General features: G+C 35.1%; 1 protein-coding gene across 4 annotated transcripts in view; it reads left to right on the top strand.

The window, feature by feature from the left end:
• The window catches only part of USP24 (ubiquitin specific peptidase 24), a 121,260-nt gene that overhangs the window by 80,875 nt on the left and 14,342 nt on the right, over positions 1 to 26,043 (top strand). For 3 of the 4 annotated variants that reach the window (XM_016120292.2, XM_016120291.2, XM_016120295.2), the window contains exons 40-60: positions 184 to 375; positions 1,377 to 1,494; positions 3,693 to 3,837; positions 5,980 to 6,099; positions 6,683 to 6,808; positions 7,449 to 7,547; positions 8,439 to 8,521; positions 8,873 to 9,014; positions 9,246 to 9,365; positions 9,825 to 10,045; positions 10,408 to 10,532; positions 11,570 to 11,711; positions 12,194 to 12,344; positions 13,278 to 13,373; positions 14,054 to 14,157; positions 15,693 to 15,806; positions 19,543 to 19,639; positions 22,007 to 22,123; positions 22,558 to 22,650; positions 24,232 to 24,337; positions 25,906 to 26,027. In XM_016120292.2, the coding sequence (XP_015975778.2) occupies positions 184 to 375; positions 1,377 to 1,494; positions 3,693 to 3,837; positions 5,980 to 6,099; positions 6,683 to 6,808; positions 7,449 to 7,547; positions 8,439 to 8,521; positions 8,873 to 9,014; positions 9,246 to 9,365; positions 9,825 to 10,045; positions 10,408 to 10,532; positions 11,570 to 11,711; positions 12,194 to 12,344; positions 13,278 to 13,373; positions 14,054 to 14,157; positions 15,693 to 15,806; positions 19,543 to 19,639; positions 22,007 to 22,123; positions 22,558 to 22,650; positions 24,232 to 24,337; positions 25,906 to 26,027 (2,633 nt within the window). The remainder of the gene's footprint in view (positions 1 to 183; positions 376 to 1,376; positions 1,495 to 3,692; positions 3,838 to 5,979; positions 6,100 to 6,682; positions 6,809 to 7,448; positions 7,548 to 8,438; positions 8,522 to 8,872; positions 9,015 to 9,245; positions 9,366 to 9,824; positions 10,046 to 10,407; positions 10,533 to 11,569; positions 11,712 to 12,193; positions 12,345 to 13,277; positions 13,374 to 14,053; positions 14,158 to 15,692; positions 15,807 to 19,542; positions 19,640 to 22,006; positions 22,124 to 22,557; positions 22,651 to 24,231; positions 24,338 to 25,905; positions 26,028 to 26,043) is intronic. The other variant, XM_016120293.2, reaches the window with a different exon arrangement.

The following is a 26,043-nucleotide window of genomic DNA, read 5'->3' as shown; positions in this document are numbered from 1 at the left end:
ATGAGGGAAGGAATGTTGTTATTTATTAACAACATTATTAATGTTGATTTTGTTGTGGTCGTTAGTTTGTTTTTGAGATCTATGAAGTGAGAGATTGAGACTTGACTTCAGTCACTTTAACTCAGGATTTTGACAACATGAAGATAAATCTCTCTTAGAAATGGATTTTTGTTTTCTTCTTAGCTTCAGAAATGGAGCAGTTAAGAATCAGCCCAGCTACCATGCTCGAAGATGAGATTACTTGGCTGGATAACTTTGAACCTAATCGCACAGCTGAATGTGAGACCAGTGAAGCAGACAACATTTTATTGGCAGGACACTTAAGGCTTATTAAGACCCTTCTTTCACTCTGCGGGGCAGAAAAGGAAATGCTTGGTAATTATTGCTTCATCATATTGTGTGACAGAATACCTCATTCTCAGTTATTGCCATGGTATTGTATGTAATTGGGAAAATAAGATTGGTCCAAAGTGTTCCATAGAAAATTGACCCTTCAAGCAATAGGAGATTGTCTGGAATTTTAGTGGCTAACAAATTTAAGGTATATTTTACCTGTATCGTTAAACTATATAGAGAACCTTACAGTGTTCAAAACAGTTGGATTACGTAAGTGCTTAGTACCGAGTAAAAATTATAATCCAAAGTAGGTTTTTCTTTTTTTACTGTTATGTACTTTGTAAAATATAATTTGTTGTATATCTTACTCTTTTTAAAGAGTAATTTTCACCTGGAGAGGCAGCCCCCAATCACCGGTGACCCCTAGATTGTAGGGTACATATGAGTCTCCTGGGGTACACATGTAATTTGTAAAAGCATATTCAATATTATAATTATATTCAGAAAACATTTATTATCACTTTTATCACACAAACTAAGCTCTATAAAAATCTTCTTGGCTACTGGAGATACATAGAAAAGAGTGATTCTAAACCAGGTTGAGAAGGGCAAATCATTTTTACCTAAAAAAGGCAAGATTTTAAAGTTTTCAGGAGCTCTCATGTGGAATCCCCTATGCCCAAAGTAAGAATTAATTATCCACTTAAACCATTCCGTTTTGTTGTGTTCTTGGCATTTGTATTTCTAAAGTGAAAGTTTGACTCCTTTCACTCTATTGTAAGCTCATACAGGATAGTACCCCCCTCAATTGTCTATACTTTTATCCTGTCACTTGTCTCTACCACTCATCCCCACCCCTCTGTCCCAAGAGCTTTAATTTACCCTGTATTATAAGTGCTCAAAAATAATGCATCAAATCGAATGCCCTGCCATTGAGTGGCCTCGGGTGCCTTTGCCGCTCTGATAATGAAAGTGCAAGACAGGATCTTTGATTTAAAATATGTGTTCATCCTCAACATGAATATTATGCTCTATTCCAGGTTCATCACTCATTAAACCATTGTTAGATGACTTCCTTTTCCGAGCTTCTAGAATTATTTTAAATAGTCATTCTCCAGCTGGCAGTGCCGCCATCAGTCAACAGGACTTTCATCCAAAGTATGGAAAATGCACGTTGTGTTCAGTCTTGGTAAAAATTCTAATTCGAAACTTTAGTCCAAAAAGATTTTCTTAAGTTGGAGTTTGTCTTCCATCTTGTGAGTGTGCATAGCTTATAAGATATATCCACTATTTAAAGAAATGCATGTAAAGAAGCTTAGGATAAAGCCTGCCTACCATACAGTAAGTGCTGAGCAAGTATGCTGGTATCATCATTATCAGAATGGAAGAATAAGTAATAATGTTCCAAGAGAAACTAAGGTTGTAAGAATTATGCCACAGTAAAAGTAAACAGGCTCTAAGTTTTGAGGTTTTTTTCTAGGAGAAAAGTATCGATGCTTTAGTGCATGAACCTTGTGATTTGCTGAATATTAACTGTGTCCTGATAATTAAAACTGTTAGGGATTGATTATAGTGGTGATTTTAGAATCAAATTTTATATTAGTTTCTAAGAGTCGAAATTTAGAAGACCCTTCTGTAATGCTGACCCTGCTTAGGCGATGTTTATACTCAGAGAGGCGGAAACAGCTAACACCACCATCTTATTTGCTCCAAATCTAACTTAACGTTGTTCTTTTTTCATGAAAAGTAGAGTTAATTGAGTAACGCCAAAGAAACTGAGGATTTGGTATTTAACCATTGAATAAAATTTTCTCCTAATTTTAGTGGTTAAGGAAATGAGCGAAGCGTAATCAATATTTTTATGGGATCTTAAGAGGTGTCTTATCATGTATGAATATCTCTGTTTAGAGATTCCTTATTAGCAAAATCTACTGTAGGTAATAAACCTTCTTTAGTACTCTTGGGGTGTCCCTAAGGCTGTGACTCTCATCCTCACCGCTGCCCCAGGCTTATTCTGGAAGATTTGGTGCTAGCTTCTTGGGAGTCTTTGATTAAAACAGTAGAAATACATGAGTATTTCAGTTTTCAGTGAACAGAGAAAATAAATCTTCAGTTTTATTGACATTTTTATTCGTGAATCTTTCCCTTTACGTTTATTAAAAGTAATCCTTCCATCCACAAGGAGTTGTTATTTTAATCATATACAGTGCCTTAGATAGAAAAGGAAACATTTGTTTCATCCTTCCCAAGTATACTGAATGGTGTCCATTTATCGCAGTGATTTTCAGCCTTTGCCCACCTAAACCCTAAAGCCAAAAAAGAGGTTTAAAATACACAGAAACTCTTCACAGGTAATGCTATTCTTATATCACACTAACAACAAAAGAACTTCTTAATGTTTAGCCTGTGTATTTGGCACCTACTATTCATTCTTTACCTGTCCTTTGCAACCCAGAAGTTCAGATAAGTTGCAAAGGACAGTTCCCACTCCATAGCTGCTGTCATCAGTGCCTGGCACAGTGTTGATCTAAGAGCCCCACAACCCCCATTTGAACACGTCTTCTACGCTCCACTCCATAAGTGTTTCTCTCAGAGATTGGATGTCCTCTTTTCTGTGTATCCTTCCTAACCTATGATATCTCCTCTGTATTGCAAGGTTGGCATAGGTGACAGTGAGAAATTACTGTTTATCCCCAAAATGATTTCTTTAAAAGGTGAGCAATATATGCAGCCTTTAGTTTCCCGCGGAAGGCTTGCTATTTTTTATTGTCATTTTAAACAGATTGATTAGTCAAACGATGTGTTTCTGTCTCCATTTTTTCCCCAGCAAAATGGAAAGTTGATTAGTCCTTGAAGAATTTTTTATCTACAGACACATATAAAATGTTTACAAGCATTTGTTCTGATTTGTATAGCTTTCATTTTTGCTGTTTAGATATTTGAATTTCAGGGTGATATCTGCAAAACTCTTTCTTGCTACCTCCTTTAATTAAAAGATAGTTATTCCCATATTGTGGTTTTGGTAAAATTTCAGACTCTTTATCTTCTGTTCTTGTGGATACATCCTTTAGATTAGCATACTGTGGAATCATAAGTGAAATGTTTTGCTACCCTTCCTCAGTCCAAGAAGATATTTAGTGCTCAACCATATTCATCTCTCCACTCACTATTCATTGTCTCTTTCATTGTTAAGTAAGCACAGCATACTAGAAGTACTAGAGTTCTGCCGTCAGACCTGACTTAACCCTGTTTGAGGAATTGCAGCTCTAATATTTTCACTTCAAATGTTGGTTTAGATTAATGAGCAAGATAAGTAGATTATTCACTGTTGAATTGACTTGCATCTCTTGTTTTAGGTGTAGTACAGTGAATAGCAGATTGGCAGCCTATGAAGTCCTTGTAATGCTGGCCGATAGCTCACCTTCGAATCTTCAAATTATTACAAAAGAACTACTTTCTATGCATCATCAACCTGACCCTGCTCTTACCAAGGAGTTTGATGTAAGTTTCTAGATTCTGATGCACTTAATTTTTTTAGAATGACCTCTTAAATATACAATTTTAAAACCGTTTGCATTATCCTTATCACAAAGAAAATCAATATTATTCTTTTGCTTATGTTTATATCAACTATAACCTATAGTATATTATAGTAACACACTGTAGTATATTACTAAATGGTAGGTACCTTTATAATTAATTAAAGGAGAGACATTTTCAAGTTGGTTGATAATTAGTCTCAGTTAAAAGTGGCACTTCAACCGATTTTTTTAGTAAGTTTGTACTTGGCACAGTGGAAACTCAAATAAAGATTGGCTCTGTCATAGTATGGTCTATGTTCAATTAAATTCAACTAAGATTTATTGAGTTTACTATGCACTAACAGGCATATTAGGCTTTTGGAGCTCAAAAATGAAGTCCTCAAGAAGGTCAGTGTATAATGGAGGAAACAGACCCATAAGCAGATAATTTCAGTATAATGTGATAAATTATAAATATGTCCTAAATGCTCTACTAACAGAGGGGCACTTCACCACCAGATGGTGGTATCTTACAAGGCTTCTTAGAAATGATAAAATTTAAATTAGACCCTTAAAGACTGGCGAGTCAATTGAAGCAAAGTGGGAAAGTCACTCAAGCAATGAGAAGAATGTGAGCAAAGCTCTGGAAGCCATAAAACAGCTTTGTATATGATCTGTAAGAGGGAAGCTAGTTGCAAGTGCACTGGAGTACCAGACCGGGAGTGGGAGGATGCTTTTAAAACTGCCTTTACATTCTCCATTAATGTCATAGAGTCAGTTTTACAGTCTTACCCCTTTGGATGCCTGAGCTGAGTACTATAGAACATACAAGTTAGGCAGGAAAGGAAGTGGGAACAGGTGTTCTACATAGAGGAAATAGCGGTTGCAAAGTAAAATGTGAGCGTGTAAATTGAGAACTGTTTTGGTATCAAAAGCTGTAGTTTATAATGTTTACTTTATGCTGTGTTTTAGTTTTACATGCATTTATTTAATAAGTGGATTAAAATTAAAATTTTATTTTTTTGATATGTCAGTGAATACATCAACATAATGAAGAACATCTTTATTATATAAATACTTATATTTTTAGCACTGTTATAAACCAGTTTTTCTTATTTTGTAACTTTTTTAATCTATGCTTTGGACTACAAATATATTACAGTGTTAATTAGATCTTAGAAATTGCTCTAAATATATGTCGAAAGTTAATGAAAAGTATATAATATTTAGCAATTTCTTTCTGTCCAAAAAGACCTACAGGGTTTTGTCAGTTATTACATGGGTACAGATACTTGATAAATGCAGATAACGGATTGTGGTCATGGCATTAGAGCCAAGATTCTACTGTAATAGAATTTCAAAATGTCTCATTACAATATCCTTTTCCACTTGGAGAAATGCCATGTTGAACTTTATCTAAGATGCCTTGTCTTGATTATTTCTACCTAGAAAAGCACTGTACTGGAATCTGTATTATTATGAAACATTTTTAAGTGAAATGTTAGGGCATTTATCTGTTCATTTAATTGTGTGCTTATTAGAGGAAATTCAATAGAAGAATGTTAACTTCTTGAAAAGGAAGGCAAAGGATATGAGCTGTCCTTGACCACCCAGACTGGTTAGGATTCTTCACAGAACCCTACTGTTTTATTAATATTTCTTTTCAGAATACTACCTCAGTTTTAAATATATATTAGTATATATATAAATGATTAGCTACCCTACTAGATTATAAGTTCCTTGAGATCAAGGATGAAGTATATTTCTTCTCTCTCTCGTATCCCTGACACAGTTTCTGGCACATAGTAGACTCTTAATAAATATTTGTCAAATGATAATCAAGTGACTGAATGCATGACTACATAATGGATAAACAATACACACTATATGCTAAGTACTTTATGAAGTAAAAAGAAACATTGAGATAATAGTAATCTATAATTTTATTAGTATCTGCAGAGGTACTTCATGAACATAGGTTTTGCTAACATGACTCATAAAACTGGATTTATAAATCTGTGAGTATATATTTTTCTCCCTCAGACATCTCATATAGCTGTGAGGAAGTGTGCTGATGGCAGAGATACTAATTCTCTCTCGTTTCTCCCCTCCCCTTTCCTAGTACCTTCCCCCAGTGGATAGCAGGTCCAGTGCAGGGTTTGTGGGTCTGAGGAATGGCGGCGCCACATGCTACATGAATGCAGTCTTCCAGCAGCTGTATATGCAGCCTGGTCTCCCTGAGGTGACTTCCTTCCTCTCTCTTAACTTTGTGTGATAAATAGTGTGTGCATTGCCTGAAAATTGTTCCACATTCATATAATGCATTTTGGGGTTTTCTAAAACTAGACATACTTAGGGATTCTTTAGCAGCTTCTGGAGTATATATAGACATTTGTTTTTAATCACACATTTTTATAAATGTAAGGTAATATGCTGCCTGTTGGGCAGATGGATTTGACCTAATATGATTTTTGAACTCATAAATTAGTTTCAAATTCTGTTTCATAAAATGATTAACATATTTAGTATTTTAAAAATATTTAGACTGTCATCAGCACTTTATAATAATATAGTAATGGCTTGTGATAGAGCAGTATTAATAGTTCCAGGTTTTCATAATCTAGCAGAGGCTCAAAGAGATGATTTCTTCATTATTACACCAGCTAGAAAGTATTGAAGCTAAAATGTGCAGAGTTACAGCCACATTCAAACATAAGTAGCATTCTAGAAGAACAGTGTGCATACTTGCACATACATAAGTTGAGGCTTTCTGTAAAACAGTTAAATATTCTAACTTAGAGCTTTTTTTTTTTTTTTCTTTTTAGGCATTACTTTCAGTGGATGATGATATGGAGAATCCGGATGATAGTGTATTCTACCAAGTGCAGTCTCTCTTTGGTCATTTGATGGAGAGCAAGCTACAGTATTACGTACCTGAGAACTTTTGGAAGGTATTTCACCCAGGAACTCTTTGGATTTAAAGATGTTAGGTCTTTAGAATTTGTCTACATTCTTTCTCTAGTGATAATTTTCTCTTGTCTTTATTAACTCTAGACTAATCCTTTTGCCAAGAACCTATAAAAGTATTGTCTATACCATTCTTCTTAAAATTGGTTCTTAATTTCAAATTATTACGATGTTGAGAATAGTAATTTATAATTTTTAGGGAATTGCTAAACCTAATTATTTTGAGTATTTCTCATAATTCTTATTTTAGCTGTTTGAAATATTTGTTCAAATCATTCCTCTGAACCTAAGCCAATTTCACTAATGCCTCTAAATAAATAACATCTTTTTAAACATTGCATTATTACCTTTCACAGGAAGAATACCTTGTATTTTCCCCTGTAGATTGGTTAGTTTCTAAGAGAGAAACTCTCTCTTTATGGACTTAGATCTCACCCTATATAGTTTCATAGACTTCTAATTCCAAAGAGACCATGGAAAAGCATAGATGGCTGAACACAAGCTCATCTGACTTCAGAGAAAACTTCTACACCTCAGTAGCGAACTTGGATTTTAGAAGCATTAAGTGCTCATTCAGAAATCGCTACTTTTCCTTTAATGACATGTTTAATTTTTGTTACATAGATTTTCAAGATGTGGAACAAAGAACTTTATGTGAGAGAACAACAGGATGCATATGAGTTCTTCACTAGTCTCATTGATCAGATGGATGAATATCTTAAGGTAGAAAAAGTTTTTACTTTAACCCCTTCAAACTCTATAGTATGAAAACAATGGTTTAGGATTTGAGATTATTATGAAACTGACAAATCAAAAAATTGATCATTTTCAGTACCGTAGTTATCATTTCTTTTGGATTTGAACATTAAAACATACACAGATCTCTAAAATCCAAGATTTCTTCTTAATTTAACACTTTTTAAAATATATAATTCTTAGTCTCTACTCCATAATAAGAACCATTTGTATCTACTTACTCTTACTTGTATGCATCAAAGTGACCTGGCCTAAAGAAGTGCTGGCCCCATGCAGAGCAGTCTCACTTGTCGAAAGGGACATAAGTACCAAATTAAAAAGTTATTTTTGGTAACCTTTAATCCAAAGCTTTCTACCTCTACCCAGTAAAACATGTGACAAACTTCCTAAATGGTATTGCCTTCTGAGTTACAGAAGGCAACAGGTAGTGGCCTCCCGTCACTGCCAAAATGTGCCTATCCTCTCATCACTTGGCACAATTTATCCACTTCTGTTTTTAAATAACTTGCAAATTTATAATACTCTTTCCACCTGAAAAAAGAAAAGATTGTGGAGAGTCGCTGATAGCTTGGTAATTGTAGCATGGGAGAAGGATTCAGAATCATCACTGAGATTGCTATCCTCGTCATCAGCTGTGACTGAAACATTCTCTCTTTTTTTTTTTTTTTTTGATTTTTTTAATTACTCTTGACACAAGTCTAATGGGATATAATCCTTTTATTAGTTCCTAGATTAAACTACCATATGACTCATTTTATTTTTGTGGTTAAATTGACATCTGTGCTTTAGCTTAGGTCTAAATAAAATTCTGTATTGAACAATTTACAAATTATAAATTTAAACTTTTTATTCCAACAGAAGATGGGGAGAGACCAAATTTTTAAGAATACTTTTCAGGGCATCTATTCTGATCAGAAGATCTGTAAAGACTGTCCTCACAGGTTAGTAAAGATGTTATTGACATAAAAAAATTATCATTATTTTTAAATGATTTCTTCTAGTAGGCTGTGAATTTGCATTTGCTCATAGACTTGCAGTTACATCTATAAATGTTTATTGAATTAAATTCCTTTGCTTTCGATTTCTAAAATTTCTTTGTTGAAATTCATAATTTTAAGCAATTCTGAATTGTCAAAAATTGGTATTTTTATTTAGTAGTGTACTTTTTAAAGGATGAGGAAAGATTTTCCTCTTTGTGAATATAAGTCTCTATATAATCTCAGGTATTGTGATAACTTCAAGATTTTTAAATTCCATTGTCAATCATGGTTTTTCTGTTATTTCCTAATTAGATACGAACGAGAGGAAGCTTTCATGGCTCTCAATCTAGGTGTTACTTCTTGTCAGAGTTTGGAAATTTCTTTGGACCAGTTCGTTAGAGGAGAAGTTCTAGAGGGAAGTAATGCATATTACTGTGAAAAGTGTAAAGAAAAGGTATTACATTTGCCCTTTTTAAAAAACAAGATTAATTTGTTTTTCATGTACTTTGTCTTTATGTTTTATTTAACATCAATATTAAGCTTCTGTTTTTACTTCCATTAGGTTGTGTCATTCATTACTTATTCATATGGGTGGGAAAGGCCTGTAGAAATCTGTGACTTTTGTATTTATTACTTGGCTGTTTTATTTTTTCCAAGGAAATAATAGGGCTTTGCTTTTCTTTAGAGAATAACAGTGAAAAGGACATGTATTAAGTCATTACCTAGTGTCTTGGTCATTCACCTGATGAGATTTGGATTTGACTGGGAGAGTGGACGCTCCATTAAATATGATGAACAAATAAGGGTAACTTATTTTTTTTCCTAAAATTTTTTATAGCCATTTTTCCTAAAAGTTTTTTTAACCATTACTGCCTCACTCACTTTTACTGTTTCCTTTCAATATTTTCAAATTTCATTTAAAATGTGAAAGGCTATTGTGTCAGCAGCCTGAGGAATATGCAGCCCCTTGTCTTAAGCAGCTGCTGCTAGTGGAACTGTATAGTTTACCTGTAAACAATAACCCTCATTTCTAGAAAGCATCTCAGTGTTAGCCATAAAGTAAAATGCTTTCCTTAATGCACAAATAAGAGGTTACTTGTACTTTCCAAGACTTGCAAGCCATTCTGAAATTTTGTACTAAAATTGGAGAGATAGTCCCAGCTTAAATTAGGAAACATATCCCTCTTATTTGTGTCTGACTTAACTGGGTTTGGCAGTATATGTTACTAATCAACATTAATGTACTCTTTTTACTTTTAAATAGTTTCCCTGGATGTTAAATATGGAGCCTTACACAGTTTCAGGAATGGCCCGCCAGGATTCATCTTCCGAAGTTGGTGAAAACGGGCGAAGTATGGATCAGGGAGGTGGAGGATCCCCACGAAAAAAAGTTGCCCTCACAGAAAACTATGAACTTGTTGGTGTCATTGTACACAGTGGGCAGGCACATGCAGGCCACTACTATTCCTTCATTAAGGACAGACGGTAAGTTCTCCCATGAGTCCCTCTCTCTACCCTTCCCATAGGCGCTCCCGGTTCCCCTCTGCATTCCTACTTTGTCATCCTCACTTACCATTATGGTACAAAGAAGTTTTGCATTGCGTTGCTCTTTGATATATTTCTTAGTGTTTTTTTAAAACTTACTGTAACTTTTTATCCCTTCAATTTGAAAGTTGTTTTAGAAATTAGTAAATATCTTAGAAATCAATAAATTAAATAACTTACTATATTTTTCTTAGGTATTTTCAAATGGTAATTACCTGCTACACTTACAGATAATATTAAAATATAAATGCTGGGGATTTATTTTTTAACGTCGTAATTTTTGTTTTATCTCCATACTCTAGGGGATGTGGAAAAGGAAAGTGGTATAAATTTAATGACACAGTTATAGAAGAATTTGACCTAAATGATGAAACCCTGGAGTATGAATGCTTTGGAGGAGAATATAGACCAAAAGTTTATGATCAAAGTAAGATATTTTTCATGAGTTTCATTTTTTAATTTATAATTTTCTATCAAATTGGAAGCAGTATTCTTTACATAAAAATAGATCTTATTCTACTGCTCTAGTTATATAGACCCATAAACTCTTGACATCCAGAGTGAAAATATTCAAGCTGCTTATAGAAATTTTTAAAAATAATTCCTTACAACAGCCTTTGGGGGAGGCAAGGGACCACAGGTAAGTCAAATTGAAGAAATGAATATCAAAAAGAAACTAATGAAAGCAGAATTTCAACCTTAAAAATAGTTTCAGAAGAAGTAGTCATCCTAAATTTTTCAAATTTCCTTTTTGTGTATATAGAGGTATGATTAAGAGAAAAGACATCTCTAGCTCCTGTGTTTTTTAAACCATATTTATTATGCAGTGTAGCAAAGGACTCTTTCCACAACTCCCACCCCCAGGATAAAGAAATATGAGAAAAAAAATAGATCACAAAATCAATTAGAATTCACTATTTGAAGAAAAAACATTTTGCAGAGACCTTAGCATTTCTGAAACCTGATTTTGAAATATTCTGGGGACATTCTAAAATTTCCACCTGTATTAGATTGACTATATTAAATTTGACACCATACCATGGTAGTCATGTATCTAATGGTAGTAACTTTTAATGGTTGAAGATAGTATCCTTGCCAAAATTTACCTAGATTTGGCTGTTCTATCCAGCAATGGTTAAGTGAGGCCAATTATAATCCCATCCTGTGCCACAGTATTTATTTTTAAATGTTACTTGTCTTTTAATTAAATTCAGACTCGCCTAGGAAAATTTATCTTCTTTCTCTTAACCCTGTTACATACAACTCCCTTACTCCCTGTCCCTCTGTATCACCTTCCAAGTAATTCTAAACAGTACTCTAAAAAGACATGCATTTTACCTATAATCTCCATTTAACAAATTTAGTAAGTAGTTACTTGCTAGATTTATGGGTCCTTTGTAGATTGTCAAGATAAGAAAAACTTTTTATTTATAAAGATTTTTTATTTAATGTCTTGTTATAAAGCAAACCCATACACTGATGTTCGCCGAAGATACTGGAATGCCTATATGCTCTTCTACCAAAGAGTATCTGATCAGAACTCCCCAGTGCTACCAAAGAAAAGCCGAGTCAGTGTTGTACGGCAGGAAGCTGAGGATCTCTCTCTGTGAGTTTCTTTTCTGTGTAATTTGCTGTGAGATATCAGTAGATGGTATTGGAGTATACTATTTGGGATTTAAAGGTAATTGGCTAAACTAGAGAGAAATTCTTAAAAGAAAATAAATAAATCACTCTATCTTTTTATTTTCTTTCTTTTTATTGCTACCTGGTCATTATTTTCCTGACAAGTTTATTTTATATTTTGAAAAATGCACGTAAATTAGTTCATTCTAGAACTGAGATTTTTAAAAAAGAAAAAGGTACGTTTATTAAATGTACCTTATGTACAAAGCATAGAAAGTACTATGCCAGCAATGTCAGAAAATTTTTTAACGAAGTTGTCTGTGAATTTACACTTACTATATTGAATAAGGAAAGTATGCAGTCTGTTTTTAAGTTGAGTACCCTGTTTATGTAGGTCTGACATGTTAGCAACAACTAAAACAATAACCACTTTATATGAGACAGTTTTTTGGTTCTGTCTCTTAGGTCAGCACCATCTTCACCAGAAATTTCACCTCAGTCATCTCCTCGGCCCCATAGGCCTAACAATGACAGACTTTCTATTTTAACCAAGCTGGTTAAAAAAGGTGAGAAGAAAGGACTGTTTGTGGAGAAAATGCCTGTTCGAATATACCAGGTAAGAACTGTATAAAAAATTCTAAGGGAGAAACCCAGCTAAGTGTCAAAATCTATCTCGTAGGTCCAGAAGTACTCCTGCCAGTCTTCCTGTGGACTGTTGTACCTCTAGTGCCACACCTTACTCACCTTATTTCATGAATCTTTCACATACCAGGTCACAAAGATGGCTACAGACTCAAAACTGTGTAGCACCATCATTGACCTGCTGTGTGACTGTGAGAGCCCTAGATAAAACTGCAAAGGGAGTGGGCAGGAAAGAAACACATTGCTGAAATTAAATTACTATATCTAGAGAGAAAAATAAATTAAGTTTTATAACTTAGGTTAAACTAATATAATGATGATAGTTAATTATTGAGTACCTACTCTGTGCTACATGTTTTAAAAAAAATCCCTAATTCTTAAAATACTCTTATGGAACAGCAGGTTTTATTTCCATTTTTAGACAGAAAAAAGTGAGACTCAGAAAAGGAGAAAGACCTGCCACTGTCAAAGGCCAGAATTTAAATTTAGAACTGTCTAACTGCCCAATCCAGAATTTATACACAAAATAATCAAAGGCTAAGTAGCCATAATTAGAGAATTTAAGAAAACTATAGAGTCCTTCACCGAGAGAGAGAATTAAACCATTTGATGCAGGAAGGCATGGCATTGCCTATACTTAGGAAATGTCTATTTGTCCCTTCCTAACCAAAATAATGAGTTAAAATTCACTTGGTTTTCCCAAATTTCCCAAAGGGTTTTCTTTAATGAATATTTATTCACCTTTTTACAACTTCTTATATTTGAAAGGAAGATTTTCCTCTTTTTTAAAAAAAGCTTTAGAAAACGGTTTTTATGAACCCTTTTTACCTAAGGTATCACTAAAACATCATTCACATATTTGAATATTTTACCTTGTTCTTTTTAAATAATTATTATTTTTTTATAGATGGTGAGAGATGAAAACCTCAAGTTTATGAAGAATAGAGATGTGTACAGTAGTGATTATTTCAGTTTCGTTCTGTCTTTAGCATCATTGAATGCTGTAAGTACCAGCAGGATTGTTACTAAAGGAATAAAGAATTATAGTTAAATATCTTTCAACTAAAGCATTCAGTGACTCATGTCCACTCTCAATTGTTAACATTTAAGATTAGATGCAAATAAAAAAATTTCCACGGTGTGTCACTTATTGGACGATATTAAAATGCAGGCAGTGTTCAGAATGTATAGTGCTGATTATGAATGGATGTGGGTTTCTACCTCCTGGCTTTTGTAAGTGTTTTTGTTTAAATTTTGTAATGACTCTAACAGTATTCATTAGTGATGTCAATGGATATTAGGTTTTGTGGAGATTAATTTTTCCTAATTTGTGATCACACTTTACCAGATTCACAATTAACTTCCAAGTACTTCTCTTTCATGAGTACCATGATTATAATTTGCCAATAAAGGAAAAACTTTCTTAGCCTATTGATAGATTACTTAACATCCTGTGGTCTAAACACTCAATTTTGAGAGTGCTTCATTAAAGAAATGAAAATATCTTAAACTTTTTTAAAGTTTAACCAAAACGTTTTCTATAAAGAACTGGCTAGATTTTCCTTATTAATATTTAAGTTTATCATATATGTCATTGTTTTAGTTCATATCAATGTGTAATAATCTATAAAACTTCTGTGAAAAATATCCAAATAACCTCTCTTTTTTCTCCCTCTCTCTCAGACTAAATTAAAGCATCCATACTATCCTTGCATGGCAAAAGTGAGCTTACAGCTGGCCATTCAGTTTCTTTTTCAAACTTATTTACGGACAAAGAAAAAACTCAGGTAAGAAGCAATATGTTTTGATTGTTGTGGCAAAAAGCATTGATTAATTCAGTTAAAGTTGACTTTAAAATTCAGCTTTTCAAAACATTGTTTTAGGTAATTGGAGGCAACTACCTTGTATACTCAAAATGATTAAGATATGGCTTCTATCCTTAAGGAATTTCTAATGCAGTAGTAAAGCAGTAACTGTGATGCAAGGCATAAATGCTCTATATCTTTGGAAGTTAGGCAAAATCATATCCAGGTATGGGGATTCAGTAGGCCTTAAAGACATTGATGTTTTCAGAGGATTTTGAAAGGCAAAAGTAGAGAAACAGGTATTATCCTAGGTGGAAGGGAAAAACCTGAATGACTAGTATTTTCCTCATATATTTAAGGAATTTATTGGAGGCGAGACCAAATGTTGGGTTTGATGAGCTCATTGAGTGCCCTGAGTGCCAGAGAAGGGAGTTTGTGCTTTGTTCAGTGGGAGATCGTGGAAAGTTTTTGAACAGGGGGCAGTATGTTCAGTGTGATGCCATAGAAACTCTCTACTTTGATTGCATGTTATCATTGTTTTTTATCCTCAGCACATGGTAAGATGCTTGACACATTATAGGCTCTTGGTAGATAGTCATTCTGTGAATAAGTGAATGAAGGATGAAGATAATTGTGCATTGGTTTGTTGGATATACCTGGAGCGAGGCTCAGGGTGAGGAGACCAGTTACAATTAGGAGACCAGGGAAGTTCTTTGTCTTTTCTCTCCTGCTAGCACGGGGAGCTTCTCCAAGTGTGAAGAGGTTTTTGGAAAGATTTTGCAATTACAGAACTCTTAAGATGAAAACAAATATAATGACATTTCATTTTTCTGTTTAATAATCAAATATGTATTAAATGATTTCATTCTTTATTAATTGAAAAAGAAGAAATAATGTGTTCCTTGTAATATCTGGCATAAGAGTGACTAAGGAAATTTATTTGGTTACTCTCATTTGTGAAATTTGTTCAAGCTGTCTACACATTGCACCCTATTTTAATTTTGTCTATATTTACCATTTTGGGGCATGAGGGACTGGAGAGGAGTGGCATAAAGTCATGGATATTATTGTCATTACATCTTTTTTTCTGTCCAAGTTTTTTTATTCCATAAAATAGAATATTAACGATTATAACAAAGTATAAAAGTGTTGAAAGTAGGCATTCTTAATGTAAATTAAGCAAAACAAAATGTTCAGGTGTTTTTGCATTTTTAAAGTTTTTTGAAGGAGATGCAAAAGATAAAAGGTAAAGTCTAAGACTTAAGTTTGTTCACACATTTTTTTCTTTTAGGGGACAGGGAAACGAGTTATACAGGTATCACAGATACCAAAGAATGGAAAGCGCTGGCCTCTGGGGTTCATGGAGCCATGTTAGTTAGCAGTCACTGAGGATTTAACTTATCTTGCACCGCCCCCCCCCCCAAAATTTTTTTTTAATTTTTAAGATGGAGTGACACTCCACGGGGTTATTTACTGGGGCCATACTCCTAACATCATTTGCTTTGCTTTTTTTAAAGGGTCGACACTGAAGAATGGATTGCCACTATTGAAGCATTACTTTCAAAAAGTTTTGATGCTTGTCAGTGGCTAGTTGAATATTTTATTAGTTCTGAAGGACGAGAATTGATAAAGTAAGTGTCTAGATCTTTTAATTAAAAGAAATTTGGGTCTCTTCCAGTAATTTAGAGCTGAAGTTTCTTATAGCTCTGTTTATTTCAACTTGAAATTATTTTTCTTGTTGGAATCAATTTTAAACTTTCTTCATTGATGAAGCAATGAGGAAATTATTCAGATCACTCCAAAATCATTCTTTCCAAAACCATCTTTGTTGTATTAGACTCAGAGAAGTAAGTGTTCAGTGAATGCAAAGAGAGCATGTGTGCAGATAACCAAGTGCTCAGAGTCAAGCATGTCCTGAAACCCTATGGCTCAGGGGCTTCCAAAATATAAGTCCCTTCCTTCATAGTCTGGTGGCAATGTAAGAGGTCAAGAATCCTAGGTTACAACATACGATACCACAATATTCTCTCACTGTATTTGGATTCTGGCTGAAGTATTTTCAAAAATCTGATAGTACTTTATCTACAACAGTATATTTCCTTTGTACCTATAATTAAAAAAAAATTGCTTTTTAGGGTTAAAATTCAAGCTATTCCAATCACTGTGAATGTTTGCATCCTATTTCTAATCATTATGTCATCCTCAGGGAATTCAGCACTCATATGGGGGACCCAGTGAGCACGTTGATCTCTCTCTCAGTGGCCAGATCTTTTATCCCCAATGGGCTCTTCCTTCTCTCTGCCTCGGTTGTACCTTCTTACTTTTCACACCTGGTAGGTCAGCTCACCCCAGTTCTAGCTAATAACTTTGCCTCAGATATCACTGAGAAAGTAGGATTAACAGATGAGCAGTCCCCCACCCCCTGTCACAAGTTCCACACTGCCCAAGTGTGTTCCATCTTATCTTCTCCATTCTTTTTTTTTTTTTTTTTTTCCTGGAGAAAGTGTCCTTTCCTCTCTCAAAAATTAATCTGTCTACCTGAGCAAACCTTCTCAAGGAAGTTGGCCCTTTAATTATCAACTCTTATTCCCACATGTTTACCTTCCAGAATTTTCTACTGGGTCACTTCTGTCAGCAAACAGATATGCTCTGGTATCTCTCAACTTAAAACAGACTGTAGGGAATTCAGAAATGCAAGTTCCTTTTCGCAGGGAGATCATAGTCTAGTGGCAACTTAGAAATCTAATCAAAGTTCTTGACCCCACATTCCCTTCATCTCTAGGTCTGAGCTTTAGACATTTAGACTGTTTGATATCTCCACCTCTCCTTCCTCTAGTCTGCCTCATAGAACAACAGAAGTGTTCTTTTTTTAAAAAAATTATGTTACTTTTCGGCTTAAAAATTCTTCAGTGGATACCCATTGTACTCATAAAATCCAAAACCCTTACCATAACCTATAAGAGCTTACCTGAATACAGTCTTCATCTATCCTTCCACTTTACCTTGTTTCACGTTCCTGCATGCTTTTCATTCACTGGCTTGTCAATTCCTTGAACACACTAAGCTTTTTTCCTGCCTAAAAATCCTTGAGCCTGATATTCCCTCTGTCTGGAACATTCTCCCTTCCACTCTTTGCATTATAAGCACCGCCTTATTCTTCAAATGTCAGAAAGGGTGGTCAGCCCTAATCACCCAGTCTGTAATAAGTCTGCCCCTTTAGTCTGCTCTGTTGTTTTGCCCATCTCCCCCACTAAACTTAAGCTTCTTGAACGTAGAAGCTATATTTTGTTCCCTACTGTACACAAAAAGCCTGACAAATAGAAAGTACTTAAATATGTATGCATGCATACATGCATGTAGTTCATAAAAAGAAAACTTTGAAGTGGTATATACATGTCCCTTTAGAGATAACCTTTTACCCAGCTTATTTCCAAAATATCTTCCCATTAGAAGGACTCCTGAGTACTGTGTTATAGACAGTAGAATGTCACAGAACATCATCCATTTGGAAGAAACATGGCAAATATTTAATTCATCCTTTATATCCAAATATCCAAACAGGCTTGCTTTTATATATCTTCAGAGAAAGTGAGTAACTCCTTTGGTATTATGTTTTGGAATTAGAATTCCTTAGGGTAAGGAATCCCAGTGAATTACCTAATCTGAATTTTTCCTACTAGAGTTTATTTTTGAAGAATTCTCCTTTCTCTACTTATTTCTTTAAAACTTTAAAAATAACTTAAGTCATCATTGTTACAACTAAATAATAAATATATACGGTTGTAATATTTTAGTAATTATAAATGTGAAGAGGGTGTTTTCTCTTAAATCAGGCCCTCAGTGTCATCTTTTTTTTTTTTTTTGGCAATTTATAAATGGAATTATAATTATGAAAATTTAAATTAGTAAATGTTGCTTGTAAATTGATCTAAAGAAATTAAAACTAAATTTCAGACATTATATTTCACTATAAAATTTTCATGTATCTTTTAACAGGTAAAGTTTTTTTAAAAAATAACATTAAGTACCATTATCACACTAAACAAAAATATTAAGAATTCCTTTATATCATCCTATACTCGGTCCATGTTCAGATTTCCCCCAAATGTCTCGAAAGTTTATTTTACCAGTGAGTCTGTGCAAATCAGGTTTTAAAACAAGCTCCATACGTTGTATTGGGTTTATGTATCTCTTAAGATTCTTTAATCTGTAATTGTTCCTTTTCTCTACCACCTCCTTTTTTGGAATCTTACTGGATTTGAACAGAGCCTTATCTGTCTGGTTCAGATTAGGTAGCTAATACATAGCATTCACAATGACATGGAATGAGCAGAAGTGAAGCGACCTCAGATAGCTCTACTTTCATTTTCCTAATGGGAGAGAGGGCAGGGTTATATGCATACTCTGGGAGCAGAGGAAGGAAATGGAAATTTGAAGTACAGTTTCTATTTAATGAATATTGTTATCATACCATCATAAATCCAGCCATCGTAAGACAGAGACCATCTTTATTAGAAAAGATAGATTTTCGCTTGGTTCATTATACTACGGGTTTTCACGTCAAAGTGAGCCTGTGAAGCAGAGAAAGAAAAGCTGACTGTGGCAAGGCATGTGGTTACCTAGTTGCTCTCAAGTAATTACCACCACCACCTGGCCCCAGAGAGCACATGTTTCTGCCTCACCAACCCTCTACCACGTTGAGGCTGCCTCCTCTGCACACTGGTTGTGTAAAGGATTAAATCAGATAATGCATTTTCAGTACATAGTGTAGTATCGGAGTGTAACATTAGAAATGACAGATATTATGGAAATGCCTAATAAATCTTAACTTCTGTAACCATAATCCTCATAGAAGAAAGGAAGATAGCAGGACCTTTTCAGCCTCAGACACTTCTAGGAGAACTAAGTAATAAGTAAGGGTTGAGGAAGGGAGAGAAAAGTAAATGGATAGAAATATAGATGCACAGGGGGCTTAGGAGGTGTGCTATCTTGACTCAGAACTTTATCTTATTCTGAGAAATTGAAGGGATGCCAGGGAGAACTGCCCTTGAGTGAACAGAATTTATAAAACTTTAAGTTCTTTGCTTTCATATCTTTTTAAGTTCAAATTTATATTTATACAGATATTCATTTTAGGAGAAGAGAGGAAGAAGAAGGGGAAAACTTCACTTTTCAGTGTCCCAGGGTCTTGTTTTCTTGTTTGGCCTTCCTTATTCATGGTGGCCTACGAGGTGGGCTAAAGCTCTCAGAAGGCTTGAACTAACATCTTGGAGTAATCTTGTTTCTTGGATAGAAGGTGGGACCCACGTTGGTAAGGTTGGCTTAAATCTGTCTCACTTTCTTATACCACACTTCTCACTATTTTAGGATATTCTTGTTGGAGTGCAGTGTGAGAGAAGTACGAGTTGCTGTGGCCACCATTCTGGAGAAAACCCTAGACAGTGCCTTGTTTTATCAGGATAAGGTCAGTCTCATTTTTAAATTTTTATTTATACTTTCTGTTTTTACTAACATTTTAAATTATACATAATAAGAAAGAGAGCCTAAGATTGGAATTAGTGGTTTTGCCACATAAAATGCATCCTCTGTGAACCGACTTTCTGATTTATGGCAGGGTAGAAGGCATTCTCACTTTTCCTCCTCATATTCCAGAAACCAAGGTAGGCCAGGAATTGAGGTCTGCTTTGGTCTACTTCAGGATTCTCTCTCTAGAACTTTCCCTTTTCAGAGTCTTCTCTCAAGAGTTTGTAATAGATCTCTCTGAACTGAGACTCACCTGAGTCTAAAGACTCTAATCTAGACCAGAGACATTTCAAGCCATTTTTGGCTTTGTCTCTCCTTATAAGCTGTTTTTATTACCTGAAATTGGCAACCTGCAATTGACAGCCATACCCAACAGTGTCATTCATCCAGGCGTATTGGCCAAAATAGTTCTTTCATTGATCTCCATTATTTAGTAACCTGTTTCTGTTTCTCTGAATTTCTTCTTCCTAACCCTATTTTCTGTAACACATTTTCTGGGTCACAGTTCCACACATGCCCAAACAAACCATGGTATTTATTACCATCCTCCATCTCCAAAGGTTTTAAGATTTAGGGAAATAAATGACATACCTTGTAAGACTGATTATTTAACCTGTTATTAAATGCTAGAAAATACAGCCGTTATTTCCCAAGTTTGCTGTTTTAAACAGCTGACACTACATGGAAAACTTTGAAAAATGTTATTTTCAGAACTAATTGGCTCCATATAAATATTGGCTGGAGGCAATGTGTCTCAATGAACTAAATGCAGATTCTAGGAATTGCTACTTCAAATTCAGTTGTTGACTTTGCTATGCAACCTTGAGCAAGTCCTTTAAAGGAGATGTTTAATCCAGATATAGTACCTGGCAACTGAGTACTTCATTCCCTCTTCACTGCCGGATACCGGGTGCTCTGTTAGACCAGACAACCCCATGGTGCACTGCTCAGTCCAGAATGAACCAGGAAGTCAAATATGCCCCTAAGGAAAGGACCTAAAAGAAAACTGCCTCTCATTCCAGGAATCTTAAGGAAATTGAGGTTTACTCTAAGGCAGTGGTTTTCAATCAGCTTAAACAGCAGAACTATTTTCCAAACAAAGCCTTACTTGGATGCAGAAAATATAGAATAGATCATTGGGAGCTGCTTAGAACAGTTTGGATACCATTGCTCTGGAATACGCCTATGGAAGTTTTCTAAGATGTTTAACATAAGGACCTTCTCATTCTCTTTTCTCCTATGTACCAACCAAGGCAAAAGATAAAGGCAGAATTAGTGCAGTCTCCCTACAGATGGGGTCAGGCTATACCGTTTCACCCCACCAACCTCTAAAGGCAGGACTGCAGGTGGTAGCAAGGGAAGGGAGTGATGGAGGACATAAGCATGGAAGCCATTTGCCTCAGTAAATTAAATTCTATGTGATATCCAGCTGATGTATTTTATGTTATTTTTTCCCCCATAATGGAAATGGTGCCTCTTGCCACCCACTTTGTATTGTAAAGTACTTTGAAAATGAAGTGCTATATAAATACTAACTTTTACTGTATTTATAATGGGTGCAACAAGTTGAATGAGAGTATTTTAAAAGTCTATGAACAACATCTTTGGAGGAAATAAAGGAAAAAGAGTAGTAAGCTTGGTCTTAATTCTCAGATCACAGATGAATCTCTAGGGAGTTGTCCAAAACAGTTGGGGTGGGAGGGAAAGAAGAAGCAATGCAATAACCAAAATGGTTTCTAAACAAATAAAATGTTTTTCAAAGCTTTCCATGAGGCGTCAGCGGGCTTTCAAGTAAGTTCACAGTTGAGTCGATATTGCCGTTGTCATTCTGTCAGGCTGTTGCTCTCCATTCGCTCCATTGGCTTGATTTCTAGCCCCTATGCCTGTGTCTGTGTTTTTTATTCTTTGCATCTGTGATTATGTGAAGAATTAGCATAGCGGAGGGAGGGATTCAGAAACATATTTCCTCTAACCCCCACCCCGCCGCCCTTTTTGGAGAGACAGAGAGAAACTGGCTCTGCAGGAAATGTGTGCATTAGGTGGTGGAATCATGCCCTTGACTCTGAAGTCTAAGAAACAAATCTAGGGTTTTCTTTTAATTATTCCTACAGTTCTATTCTTCCCCAGAAAGATAAATTTGATCATTCTGTTTTTGCTCTCCAAAGCATAAATCCATCTGAATCTGAGACTGGATTGTATCAACCAGACTTTCCTTTTGTTCTTAAGGTGATTTACTTCAAATTAATCCTGTTACAAATGTCTGTCTTACATTTTTTTCTTTATGTAATTTCATCTTTCCTCTAACCAGTTAAAAAGCCTTCACCAGTTACTGGAGGTACTACTTGCTCTGTTGGATAAAGATGTCCCAGAAAATTGTAAAAACTGTGCTCAGTACTTTTTCCTGTTCAACACGTTTGTGCAAAAGGTAAATGATTTTTTTTAATGTCTTTTCGCTAATACAGTAGATTTGTAGTTTAAAGGAATTTTGAACATAGAACAAGTTTAGACCAGTCAGTATAGGATCTGTGTGATACAGTTTTATGACTGTTTCTTCTTAAAAACCCTTAATTCATGGACTATATTACTTGCAAGAATTTGGATTCAGGTAGATGTAGTTACTCATTGATAGCAGAAGTCTGCATTCAAATAGTGTCTAATTACATGTTTCATAGCCATTGTGATATAATTCGAGGCTGTTGAAACTCGAGTTTTTTAAATTAAAATTTTAAGTACTTTCTATATGTAAATTATAGCATTTAAAAATATACCAACTCCTTTTAACTTCTCATTTAACTGTTTTTAAAACTAATTTTTGTCTGGATAGGAATATAATTTGTCATTCTCAATATCTTGTGACAGCAAGGTATTAGGGCAGGAGACCTTCTTCTGAGGCATTCAGCTCTGCGACACATGATCAGCTTTCTCCTAGGAGCCAATCGGCAAAACAATCAGGTAATGCCTACTTTTATAGCCCAATGAATGGCTATGGTTTTTGTAACCACTTTGTTTCTCTGTAAGTAATAAATATCTTTAATTTCATAAGAGTCTAATCTAAGTCCAGGTACTAGAACTATATAGACTCGAAATTTCTTTATAGTTTATTTTTACAGCTTCCTCATAGAATTTCCTAGTAATAACCCACAGAAATGACTAACTAGAGTATCAGTCAAAATGTGAAGTGTTATAGGAGGAATTATGGGTTCTGACAGGAAGATAGATTCGAAAACCTACAAGGCATAGTGGCATTGGGTATCCCACTTGCTCTCTAAGATTGTGAGCAAGGCTGTTGCTTCTGGGATGTGGATAACAAGGCCAGATTTCAAATGGGGAATTGTACTGTTATGTACTGAAAGGTGTTGCTGCAGATATATTACCACTAATATTCAGGAAATGAAAAAGAAGTTGTTTTGTAATAATAATAGGATTAAATATATGTGAAAATGATTCTCCTGTCTGAAGTTTCTATGTTGGTGTGTTTCTCCCATCTATTATATTTCTTTCGTTTGATACATTTAAAATACACAAAATGCGAATATACAGTAATGATAAATACTATACGGAGTGCCTGTTATGTGCCAGACATGACTGATCACTTTATATGGTATACCTCTTATACTCACAATTCAGTAAAATAGGCAGTTTCATCCCCATCTCAGACAGGATTTACAACACAGAGAAGTTAAGTCACTTATGCAAGGACACAAAGCTAAAACGTTGTGGAGCTGGGATTCAGACCCAGCTCTGGTTTCCCCTGAAAGTAATGCATTGCATAGGAAAGTTTTCTTTCCATTATTAGGGGAGACAGACTTGGTGCTTAGGCCTCCTCTCAGCTTCCTATCTACCATTGTGCCACTTGGGCTTTTTGGTATTAAAAAACAAGTACTGACACCATAGCCTGCTCTGTGTAAGGATATTATGTAGAGATTTATAATATCTATTTTTCAGTTCGGGCTCTTCCACATCAGGGACTTCGTTGACAATGGTGACTGATTTAAATTCACTGTAATTCAGCTTCACATACAATCAATATTGTTTTACATTTATGAAGCATGTAACGGTGAAAACATGTTCACCTTTAAGGTTTCATTTGGTCCTCACAACCACAAAGTGAGCAGAACAGTTAAATTATTATCTCTGCCATTATGCAAAGAGGCCGGGCACATGTTACGGTAAGAACTCACTCACGTCCACACAGCACAGCGAGTGGCAGAGCAGGGCCAGGCCTCCAGATCACCAGCCTCCTGAGTGCTCCCCATCACACTGAGGTGCAGGAAAGCATCTGGCACATGGTGAGCTCTCAGTACCTAAACTGAAATATACGAATGGATTTGTTTTAGAATATGAGTTAATATTCTAAGGGGAAAAACACTCATGCTAGCTTAAAACCTGTGACTTTTTATACTTTGGCCTCTTTTACTATCAAACATTGAGAAATAATTGTGTCCCAGAGATATCATAATCAACACATCCTTTCCCTTCCTCTTTGTGTTATTTCTGACTAAACACCAACATCCGCTTTGTGTTCTTTGACAGCAGATACGTCGATGGAGTTCTGCACAAGCACGAGAATTTGGGAATCTTCACAACACAGTGGCATTACTCGTTTTGCATACAGATGTCTCTTCCCAAAGGAATGTTGGTAAGCTTTCACGTATCTTTAATACGTCAGAACGCTGAAGAGATACTGAATTTGTCAATAATGCATGGAAAGTAATGTTAGCAATTAACATTTCTCATTTGGCTATTTGATATTTGAGAAATGCACAAAATTTTTCTTTTTAGTTCATGTTAAACTTGTATTACTGGTTTGTTTAAATGAAAGTCATTCATTTACTTGGGAGGGGTGTGAAGTATTAAAAGACCTGTAGGATTAAAGACTAATTTGGACTTCCTTCATTACCATAATTGACACACCTGATCTAGTGGTAAAATAGCCAAGGTCTGGCTTGGAGTCTCCTAGCAGTGTGACCTTGACCAAGCCACCTGACCCTTCTGATCCTTAGTATAAAATGGAAATATTTTTTAAAACCCAGGTATACTGAGGATTAATGAGATAAAATGTTAAAGTACTTTGTAAAAACAAAGGGGATATAAATTCAGATGTAAATTAAATCATTGAAATGTATTTGAATATAAGATGTAGTTGGTAACATTTTCTATTTTGTCATCCAGAACCAACAGTTCAATCTTCATTTAATGTAATAGACACAAATCGCCCAATATGGTTTTTCACGGTTCTAACTTGTGTGTGTACCATGTTTTTATACTGTTCTTAGGCTTTGTCATGACAGCACCAACAACAATTGCAATAATAATACAAAAACAGTATTGTTTTCTGTGTTTTTTGCCTTTCCATGGTACCTTAAGTTTATTCATTGTGCTTATAATCCCCTCAGCAGACCTATGAGAGTGATATTATTCTCTTCTACAAACGAGGAAACTAAGATACAGAGATGTTTAGTAACGTCCACAAGTCTTACAGCTAGTAAATGGCATAGCAACCAGTATGTGAATGCAAGCCTGACCCAGACGCTGTAGTAGGGTTTTTAGTGTTGTCTGACCTGTGAGATCTGAACACAAGAAACTGGATAAAAATCACAGTGCATCACTCTAATCCTGAAATCCTCATTGACTCTCTAAAGGAACATTGGGGGAACGCTCGGATGGTTATGGGATAAGAATTTGCTTCCTAAATCTGAGTCATTAATCAAAAAAGACAAAGCTACCTGATTCATGGGTTCAGACAGGTTTGTAAAAGAAAATTACAATATGAGTCCTTGTTTTCTAGTAAATGAGATAACCCTATCTATTTGAGTTGATTCTGCTTAGCATAGGTGGCATTGGCCATTATTTGAGAATAGTTGTTTGAGGAACAAAAGTATCTTGTCCCATATCTCTTCAGAGTGATGTTGGGCATTTTTTGTCATATACAATTTATACTTTTACTTTGAAATATTGTCTTGGGTGGGGATAGCTAGGAATCTAGAAATTTAAATAGTCGAACCTACAACTTAGGCAGAAATTGAAAGAAATAGGTAAACATTTACTCCTGTACATGTCTGGCTTCCTTACTAGACTATGGCAGAACAGGTTGTAAGTACTCAGCAGTTGTGTGTGTGAATCTTGAGAGAATCACTTTACCTGTAGATATCTATTTCATGATATAACATCAAGTGAGACAGGTTTTGTTTCTTTGGTCTCCTAAAGCTCCCGGTATATTTAAACAACGGCCACCTATTAGCATTGCCCCCTCAAGCCCTTTGCTGCCTCTCCATGAGGAAGTAGAAGCTTTGTTGTTCTTGTCTGAAGGGAAGCCGTACCTATTAGAGGTATGTACTTGTTCCA

This window comes from Rousettus aegyptiacus, unplaced genomic scaffold (genome assembly GCF_014176215.1).
Source record: "Rousettus aegyptiacus isolate mRouAeg1 unplaced genomic scaffold, mRouAeg1.p scaffold_m13_p_1, whole genome shotgun sequence".
NCBI lineage: Eukaryota > Metazoa > Chordata > Mammalia > Chiroptera > Pteropodidae > Rousettus > Rousettus aegyptiacus.
Note: the sequence above shows the minus strand (reverse complement) of the source record. Positions and strands in the feature narration are given on the sequence as shown.